This window comes from Chroicocephalus ridibundus, chromosome 7 (assembly GCF_963924245.1).
Source record: "Chroicocephalus ridibundus chromosome 7, bChrRid1.1, whole genome shotgun sequence".
NCBI lineage: Eukaryota > Metazoa > Chordata > Aves > Charadriiformes > Laridae > Chroicocephalus > Chroicocephalus ridibundus.
The window spans coordinates 55,616,388-55,625,772 of NC_086290.1; the positions used below are offsets into that span (position 1 = coordinate 55,616,388).

Sequence of the window (9,385 nt, forward strand, 5' to 3'; positions counted from 1 at the left end):
TCTCCTGCCTCCCCGAAATTCATGGTTAGTGAGTCAGTCCTTCTCTTATTCCAGCAGATGGTGCAGACTATTCAGGGACGGAGGCTCCCAGAAGCATTATGCTCCTTCCTTTGAGGGAAGGCAGACTTCCTGAGTGGGGAAAACGCTGCCAGAAGGATGGGCCTTGTGCTCTGTAACTGCTATTCCACAAAAAATAGAGCACCATGCTTTTTAACCAGAAGCTGAGGGAGATTGGAAGCAGAATCTACTATGGACAGCAGTTGTTTTGTACAGAAATAGCTGCGGCACGGCAGGCTACGGTGAGTTAGACTAATATTTTTTAAGCGGTAGGATGGCTTGGTTGGGTGGAGGGGTTCCCAAGAATCTTTCACGGTAGCTTATTTCAGACGTGTGGTGCTATATCAGAATCCAGGGAGCTGTGCTCATCTCAGACAAAAGTGATGCTGTAACCGGACATTGGCTTTTGCCAAAACAGGGCAAAACCAGTGACATTCAGCTACAGGCGTCAAAATCTGCCCCTGCTTCCCCTGAAAGCTGTCCCAACCATCCATAGCATTGTGCTGTGGAGCCAGGAGTATCCCAATAGAGGAACAAATCGTAGAGAGCAGAAGCCAGATCAGCACCTTTGAATCTCCTACTAGATGCCAGCAGTGGTCAGGTTTTGCCCAAGAGGAGGTTAAGGACTGTCACATCCCTGCCTATCGCTGCATTGCTGCTCACAGGCAGAATACGCTCCTGTCCCCGCGCCACTGAGATCGTACCCGAATTCAAGGAATTCTGCAAATTTCACAAAGCCAGCTCTGACCCAGTGAATGTCCCCTGCACGCTCTGCAGCTGAGATGCCCAAAGCTTATTGGACTCGGTCCTTGGACAGTCTTTAGAGATTTGCCATTTCACCTCATAGCCCCTGTTGTCCTCCCTGATAAGGTGTAGCAAAAAGCAGATCCTTTGCAAGAGCCTCTCCTCTCTTGCCATCTGTCACACCCAGACTTTTTTCCTCCCCATCTTTGCAATTATTCGAGTTGCGTGCCTTTTCCCTTTCCCTGTTGGGTCTTTCAATGCAACACCTTAAGCAAATATACTCTGCTTTACTCTTTATTATTCTGCCAACATAAAAATTACTAAAAAACACTTTATAAAATACGTCTCCAAAAAATCTAGCATTACCCAAGAACTTAAGAGTTTCCCAGGAAAAGGGCTGGAGATAAGGATCCAACGGGGTTTCCCACTGCAGACCCTCCCACATCAGATCCCAATAGTTGACAAGTGGGAAAAGAGAATCTTTGAAAAGAGCCTGTGCCTGGAAATGGCTGTGACGTAGAGAAGACAACTGGTTACTAGTCCAGTTGGTCTAAGAGGTCGTGTTCTAGGTGGCTACAGAGGGTTTTCAGAGGAACACTTTGAGGGAGACATGTTCACAGGAACTGCGGAAGGAAGAGCCATATTAATATCTCTGGCTGTTTTCCAAGCTGCCAGATGCTGATGGTGATTCCAGGCTACAGGGGACTCTAATGAGAGCTTAATAAAGACTCTGATAAGAGTCTGGGGACACGGAAGTCTCCCTTCCAGGACTGAGAGCCCTGGAAGGGAAATCCAGGCAGAAAAAGCTTTTCAGGTTCAACAGGGGGGAACCCCAGCCTGGAGAAGCTCGTCAAGGCTGGAATGGGCTATCCCAGGACTGGTCTCTAGGGATCTGTAAAGGAAAACAGCAAGGGGTGGCCTCAGAGGGGAGGTCTCCAAAGACAGGCGGCCTCTCTTAGCTGGTCCAAAGGGTCAGGAAACAGTCCCAGAATGCCGAGGCTCTGCTCCTCTCTTATTTGGGCATGGGGTACTCATTGACATTTGTCGCTTCATGTGAGTCCCGTGGTGCTTTTATCTGGGGAGCAGCGTTGGGGTTAGGGTTCTGCACGCTGCCTATAAAGAGCGGGATGCCTGTTTCATCTTCAAACATGATGAAGACAAAGGGCCGGTCAAGGCTGAAGGCAGAGAATGAGCGTGAAATCGCGACGCCGGTAGCACCAGATGCTTCCACCCCATCTTCTTTCAGCTCCAGGGTAGACTGATGCTGTATACTAGATACAATGAGAGGGTCATCTGTGATCTTCTGGAGATCCGGGCTTGTGAACAGCTCCTGGAGGCCTGCAGAGAAATGAGACTAAGTTAACCTTTCCCAGTTGGTGCCACCAGCACTGATTTTTCTCAAAGCTATCCGAAGAAAGCAATTCCCTGATCTGTTGCTACATGTGTTGTCCACCACAGAGGACTGGAGGCAACAGAAACAAAAGCTACAGTACAGCCAGGTTCCCCAGTCCCTTTCTGTTTGAAGAGCTGAGGGTGCCAAAATCACAACAGTTTTCACGTGCTTTGTCCACCTTGTTTAAAATAGTAGTGTAAGGACTTAAAGCCTTCCTTAAAAAGCAGCGGCAAGTCTGAAGGCTCTTTCTTGCTAGGCTGGAAACACTTTTACAGAGATTTTCATTTTTTTTAAGCAATTCTGCAAAACAGAGTGAACTCTTAATTTATTCTCATCTGGAAACGCAGTGCGTGGTGTTTTGTTTCAGTAAGCTCTCAGTTCCAGGTTTTGTGGTCTGCATTCTCTCTGTTGGCAATTTCTACGTGCTGGACACTATGTTAAATGACAAAGTAAGAGATAAAGGTTGGTGCATGGGAGGAAATTTGTCTTGGCAACAGATAGGGGAATAGGAAGAACTTGTAAAGATTGTGAGGAACTGTGAATGCTGCCTTCTCTATAGTATCATCTTGTTGGAGCAAAACATTTGGTGCTAGGCAAGCAAAGAATAAGGAGGAGGAGAGGAATAAGAGTTGAAAGAGTTTGGATGTTATCTGGAGCAAGCTGTGAGGCACAGCTTTAGAAACAAGGATGGCAGTTTTTAGTGTTAGCGAACAGATGCCGTATAGATTGATCAGCTTCACTTATTCAGCGCAAATCCTGTTAGAAGCCTTACCCATTTGACTGAGAACCTTGTTGAGTTCCAGCTGGTAGTCCAGTTTTACTTTGGGGACCTTCACTGTGGTGGGTACCTCTTGGGGGAAAAGCTTGCATAGTTGTTTATAAGGGAAGTTCTCCAGCACGTGAGAGATATTCCAAGTATACTGGTTTGGTACAATGGCCACAAAACTCATGTTACTTTTAAAGGGAAACTTGGCCACCTGGAAATAAAACCAACCAGAATTTATGGAAGAGAAAGGAAAACGATGCTTTTAATTTAGTCTTTTTCTACGGAGCCGGTCTAGCTATCGGACAAAAACAGCCTGGTGGGAAGGAGGTATCTGATTTCTTCAGGGGAGAAAGCTTGTTGGAATAACAGCATCAGATTGTAGTATTTAGCCACTGACCGGTAACGATTGAACACATGGTGGGGTGGAAGCCCACGTGCACAAACGTTGTGCCCGCTCTGGCAGTAGCTGCCTCCTGAAGGGCTCCAACAGTATGTTGCCTGCGGGAATTCCTTTCCATATTTCCTCATTTATCTTTAACTCGGGGCTTTAAATCTCCATTAATTCCCACTTAGTGGGAACATCTCTGTGGTTTTTCCTAGAGATTGACAGGGAAGGTTCAACATTCTTGCTAGAAGCAAGGACAAAGGATGCTTATTAAATTTTTGTGTGTTATGCCTTGTTAAAAGACATTTGGTTTTTTGGAGAGAATAGTTGCAGTCAGTGAAATACAAGAGCAAGAGAAAATTCCAATCAAAAACTTGTAGTGCTCCTAATAGAGCCCTACCTGAATGTCCTGGGACTCCAGTGTAAACCAGCTCAGGGAGTACTTCTGGGCTTTCATCATCTCAACTGGCACCACGAACTCATTGTCAAGGTGGAATACATCTGTCCCGGTGAAGCTAACATCAAACTTATTCCTCCAAAACCCTATCGAAATAAAAGTTTAGAATTCAACAAAGTTAAATTTGGGTAGGAAAATGGGAACTGCCTAGCTGACACTCCTCCTCTCGTGAGTTCTACAACAAGGCAGATAGCGACCAGGCAAGCAGAAATACAGCAACGAGAAGTCAGTACCAAGGCTGGAAGAGCTCTAGCAGCAGGAAGCTCTTATCTCCCAGAGAGGGGCGACGGAATAACAAAAAGAAGGAGGATTAATACTCATGCCTCAGCGTGGGAGATTGCTGAAGGCTGTGAAGATAAAGTATGGACGTTTGTGCTTTGAAAAATGAAGACCCTTTGTGCTGCAGAGGGTGAAACATCTCCGGTGCAGATTTACCCCAGGAATAAATGTTTGGTCTGTGTTTCCATGCCCATCCCTCGGGGAATTCAAAGAGGAAGGTGTGCCTGACCACTGTGCTGCAGTCAGAGATCCACAGAAGCTGCCTCCGAGCTCTGTGGTCGGGGTGCAGCGAGTTGCCCGTGACCTGGTTAAGGTAACGGTGATGTGCCGCCGTCTGGGATCCTGAACCACGAGGCAAAAATACTGCAGGTTCCACCTGGTGCATTCTGGCTCTGCTGTCAAGTAACATTTTTAGCCCCATGTGAAGCAGTTGGGAATCATGACTGTAAAGAAATCTAAGCAAGAGGAATGGCAGATGGACACGAAAAGAACAAGCAGATTGACTAGGAGGAAGCAAGGAAAGGAGATGGGAGGTGCCATTCAGCTACAGTGCTGGCGGAAAACTAGGAGATTTCGAACTGTTCCTCTGGATGATCAGGCTTGAAAAGTAAGGCCTGTGGAGCTCACCTTGGAAATGGATTGCATTGAGCAAGAGCATCACTGTGTTTTCAGGGAGCTGCTGTAGGAAGGTGGGTATTTGCCCATTAGTTGCTTCCTTTACCCACTTGTTTATGGCTGCGAGGTCATCCGCACTCATCCCAGAAAGCGTCATGGGCTTTGCTCCGTAGAATTTCTCTGAATCCTCCAGGAACTTCTCTTTCACCTCAAATCCTGGCAGAGGGGAAGAATTCTATATGAACTCATCAGACATTAAAGAAAATTTGCCGAGTGGCTCAACCAGTGGCATGACACTCCCCAGGAGGAGTGCTTAGGGAACGTCTCCCAGTATGGCAGCGTGCTTCCGTCACTCTCTGTCACTGAGAGTTTTATCCCGCACCAGCACAGCTCCCCCCCGCCCCGCCCATGCCAGCTCTCACCCTTCTGCAGGTACAGACGCGACGCGAGGCTGAGGGTGGATGCTGTGAGCCTTCTGCGAAGGGCACCCAACATGTGGTGGAGACAGGGCACCGACGCCAGATGCATCGCCTCCAGCAAATGCTTCTCTGTCTGATTTGCTGCTCCTAAAAAGTAAAAGCAAATTCCTGTTCGGCCATGCCCACGTAGTGGAAAACAGGGAGGTTTCTCCAGCAGCCTCGTGTTAGAAACACACGGTGCCTCACCAAAGAGGCTGGAGAAACCCGAGAGTAGGAGCCTCGGCAGGGCCACGCAGGGCAGCTTCAATTGTAATTGTGTCTTAATTAAAGCTGCAGAAGTAAGAGTAAGTGGAAGGTGCTGTATTTAATCCTTGCATTGTGCACATCGGTTCCTAGTGCCTGCGGGAGGGGGCACAGGGAAGGGCAGGAACTAGTGCTTTTGTAAGTAAGAAATTACCCAGTGCCAGGTGAGACAAGGCGAGGGCGATGCTGAGGGGTGACAGGATCACATTGCTTCTGTTGGACTCCAGCTGGACCTCTCTCAGGAGATCGATGCTGAATCTCATCAAGCCATCTGCTAGCCGGTGGCTCTTCTTCCACCTCATCTCGCAGTTTTCATGGCCAGCCTCTCCTTCCTCTTCAGAAGAGGGAATTTCCCCAGAGGGTTGCTGTTCACGACAGCCCTCAGCCCCAGCTATGGCTTCATCTTCTGGGCTCCAGTCATCCCTCACGTCTGGCGGGGTGGTGGTGAAACGTGACATGGGTCCATCAGTCTCCTGGAAGCTGTCATAGGTAAAGTCTACCAGCTCTGTGTTCGGCAGGGTTGCGATGTCTCCCGGCAGAGCAGCCTGTACAATTCCAGCACTTTTCAAGTCCTGGGAAGAAACGAGAAGGATAGCGCTGGGAAAGCAGGAGCACGGCGCTACCCTCCCTCCTGGGTTTTACTGCACACCTAAGTGGGGTGAGAAAACTCTCCAGCTTCTCTACTCTGGTGGTGTATTCGCTTCAGTTTGCCTCTCAACCTTGAGGTTAAAACGACCTCGAGGAGTTTGGAAAACAGAAAGTCTTGTATCCTGGGAAAATGGACCAAGTGAGCGGCTTGCAGTGGTTCCTCCTCCACTTGCTCTCAGGCCCTGCCGCAGGCAGACCAGCCCAACAGGCCTGCTTTGAGGGCAAGAACCACCACCTGGCTCAGCGCGTCTCCTGTGCCTTCACCGTTTATAGACCCATCATCCTCAACCTTGATTTCACCTCCTCCTCTCGCATATTTTAGCGCCGCCGATCTGCCTGGCGCGTCGGTCAGCACCCCCTGCTGCTGTCACAGCCCCGATCCATTTTGCCTCAAATCCTCCTCCAGGCATCTGTCTCTTCTTGACTTGTCTGTTCCATTCCATCCCTCTTCTCTCCAAATTCCCTCATTTTTCAGTTTTCTAGGCTTTAGCCTGTAGCACTGCCGCTACTGTCCTCACATTTGCATGGACTTAAACACATGCTTTTTTCCTCAGATCTCTCTGTTCCCACCCGCAGACGGATGACATTCCTCCGCTGCAGGAGTGCCGCGCTGTCAGAGCCAGGCTCGATGGGTAGCACCCGCTACAGGTCTTTCTGCCTGTCACCCTCATAGCTATTTGTTTTCCTCGCCTTCCCTTATCAATCAGAAACTAAACAATCCACCTGCCAGTCCCTGTGCACGCCAGCGGCTGATGTTTACTCCATACGCTGCCCGGTTATTTAGGCTGGAGCTTCCAAGGCAAAGGAGCACAGCGTCGGCGGCAGCGGGGGGTGAGGCAGGGAGAGAAGCCTGCACAAAGATGGACTTTCTCATTGCGCTGCCTGGACTCATCCTGTCTCAGGGCAAACTGGAAAACCGTTGCAAATACCACAACATAACTTCAGTCCCCGTGGGTGGAACCAGGCGTTGCTTACCTTCAGCTCCCCATCTTTGTCTAAGAAGAGGCGCTTTTGCTCAATGGCATGTGCCGAAACAAACTGTAGGGAGGGGGAAAAAAAAAACCAACAAAGAAACAAAGTCAGGTCCCAGGTAATTTCCTCTGAATTTCCAGAGTCAGACTTCTTTCCCCCACTCCTAACGCCTTCCCGTACAGCCTGGCTGTGGCCGTCCCGGCGTGGCTGGGGCACAGGGAGGGCTTTAGGATGCAGCCCCAGGGGCGGTGGGGTCCTCCGTGGGGAGGTGAAAGCGAGCCGGAGCCGTGAGAGACTGCAAAGGCTGGATTTGTTTAGAAAGGGGCCAGGTCAGAAGGGTAGAAAATAATGTATCCTCTAGAGAGCCGGCACTGCGGTTTTGCAATCTCCGATCTGAAGGGGATCCAGATTTAAAATGGGGAGAAGAAAAAAAAAAAAAAAAAAAAAGAAAAGCTGTTATTAAACAACCTCCTGTTAACCCCTGAAGGTCACGGTCACTAAATAGAGTTGAAGCCAAGTTTCCAAAGAATTGCTACAGAAATCCACTTGAATAATGAGAATATCCATAGCTTAGCTATAATATCTGGGGAAAAGGTTAGAAACCTTGCTGCACCTAACCCCATAGCAGAGAAGCCACGTCCTCCACCGCTCTGCCTTCCAGGGCTTCTCACGCAGAAGCACCGGGCGGTGTTTGCCCCGTGGTCTGGTGCAGGAGACCCTCCTCGCTCCCCTTGCCTTTGCTGTCTGGGGAGGGGGTTTGCTCACCCCGCAGAGCCCCCACCGTCGCTGGAGTGAAGCGACTTACCCCCAGGTGACCGTGCAGAGCAGGTAGGCAGAGCAGCCACAGACCCCAGAGGAACACCATATTTCTGGAACAGAAGGACCAGCCGAGAGAGAAGTTATTTCCAGCTGCCTGGCAGCAGCAAGCTGAGCCTATTGAGGTCTACAGGGAGAAAATTATCAACCTGGCCAAACAGGTTGGCGCAGGAGCTTGCAGAAAGCAATAGGGAGATGAACAATGCTGCAAAGAAACAACACAGGACTCCTGGGTCCAACGCCAAGGCAGCGAAATCAGAGAGGAACAGGGACCCGCGCCGGAGCAGGGCTGTAACGGCAGCCAGGCTCCTACACGACGCTCCCCTGCTTGGATCCTGCGTTTCCGACCCCATCTGCCCTCGTTTCTCTGGATTGCAAATGGTATTTCCCTAATCAGTCCTGCACACGCTGTGCCTCTGGAAGAAGACAAGAGCCTCTGCTCCTCTCCTGTGCAAACCACCGAAGTATGGGCACAGCATCCTCAGCTGTGCCCCCGGCCCTGGGGAGAAGAGGTACTAACCTGGCTCAGAGGGGCTGCAGGCACTCAGCGAGTGCTGCCCGGGAGGGACTTTGCAGGTAGAAAATGCAATACCAGAGCAATTTATCAGCAATACGTCCTGGAATAGAGAGTCCTCCCCTTCCCAGCACTCACCTTCCCCCTTTGCTGGCAAACCCAGCCTCTCCCACCCCCGCACTCTGGTTCCTGTATGGGACGGTGGGAGCAGGGCTTCCAGGGCCACGGATAAAACCCCACCCATTCCCTGGCCACCGCTGCACCCAGCCACTTTCCCCTTTCGAACAGAAATAACGTTATCTTCCTCTTAACATAAAGCCTCCATGACAAAGCCCAGCCCTCGGCACGGCTGCCGTGCGCTTAGTTCCTGGGGCTGCTTTCCAGTCTCCGAGCAGTCCCCGCTCTCACCCAGAACCGCTGGGCTGCGACCCCGCTCGCCAAGTGGAAGAAGCAAAACTTGAGGCCGTTTCATTCCCCCTCCTCCCTCACCCCAAATCCTGCAGCCACAGATAACCCTGAATACCCCTTTCCTCCCCGGTGGTGCCTACTATCCTTTAACCCTCTGCCAAATTCACCCCCCTTTCCCGGACAGACAACATTCCTTATTGGAAGAGCCCCCGTTTACCGTCAAATCCTCATTTATTTGCCCCTTACCTGAAGTTGTCCGTGTCCACGTTGGAGCTGGCACCTGCGTTAGCCCAGCCGATAGCTCTGCGTGGGGCAAACCCAGTCTCTTGTCCAGCCCCCCCCCCCCGCCTCCTACCCACCAGCAGTGACCTTCGGCACCACCCCCTGTTTGAGAATTTGGCAGGCAAATATTGACCCACAGCGTCCGGTTAAACATTGGTTTGGGGGATAAGAGTGAATTTGTGGTGCATTTGGAGATGAGGAGACACTTTGGGCTGCTGTACCCTCAGGACAACGTTAACACCGAGTTTACCAACTCCAAAACTCCCATCAGCGTGGAAGTCAGTTGTCCCTAGCAGTGGCTCTGCTTTCCACGTACTCCCTGTGCTG

General features: G+C 50.5%; 1 protein-coding gene across 2 annotated transcripts; it reads right to left on the reverse strand.

The window, feature by feature from the left end:
* Positions 1-1,079: 1,079 nt before the first annotated feature.
* Positions 1,080-9,145, reverse strand: SERPINF2 (serpin family F member 2). Of its 2 annotated transcripts, none has more exons than XM_063340550.1 (9): positions 9,023-9,145; positions 7,844-7,907; positions 7,042-7,104; positions 5,573-5,990; positions 5,119-5,262; positions 4,709-4,912; positions 3,746-3,888; positions 2,967-3,171; positions 1,080-2,139 (listed from the first exon to the last, which is right to left on the reverse strand). In XM_063340550.1, the coding sequence occupies exons 2-9, from the start codon at positions 7,901-7,903 to the stop codon at positions 1,814-1,816; spliced, it is 1,563 nt and encodes a 520-aa protein (XP_063196620.1). In that variant the 5' UTR covers positions 7,904-7,907; positions 9,023-9,145; the 3' UTR covers positions 1,080-1,813. The 2 variants fall into 2 exon arrangements, with proteins under 2 accessions (XP_063196620.1, XP_063196621.1); XM_063340551.1 differs by lacking the exon at positions 9,023-9,145 and adding an exon at positions 8,375-8,467.
* Positions 9,146-9,385: the final 240 nt, after the last annotated feature.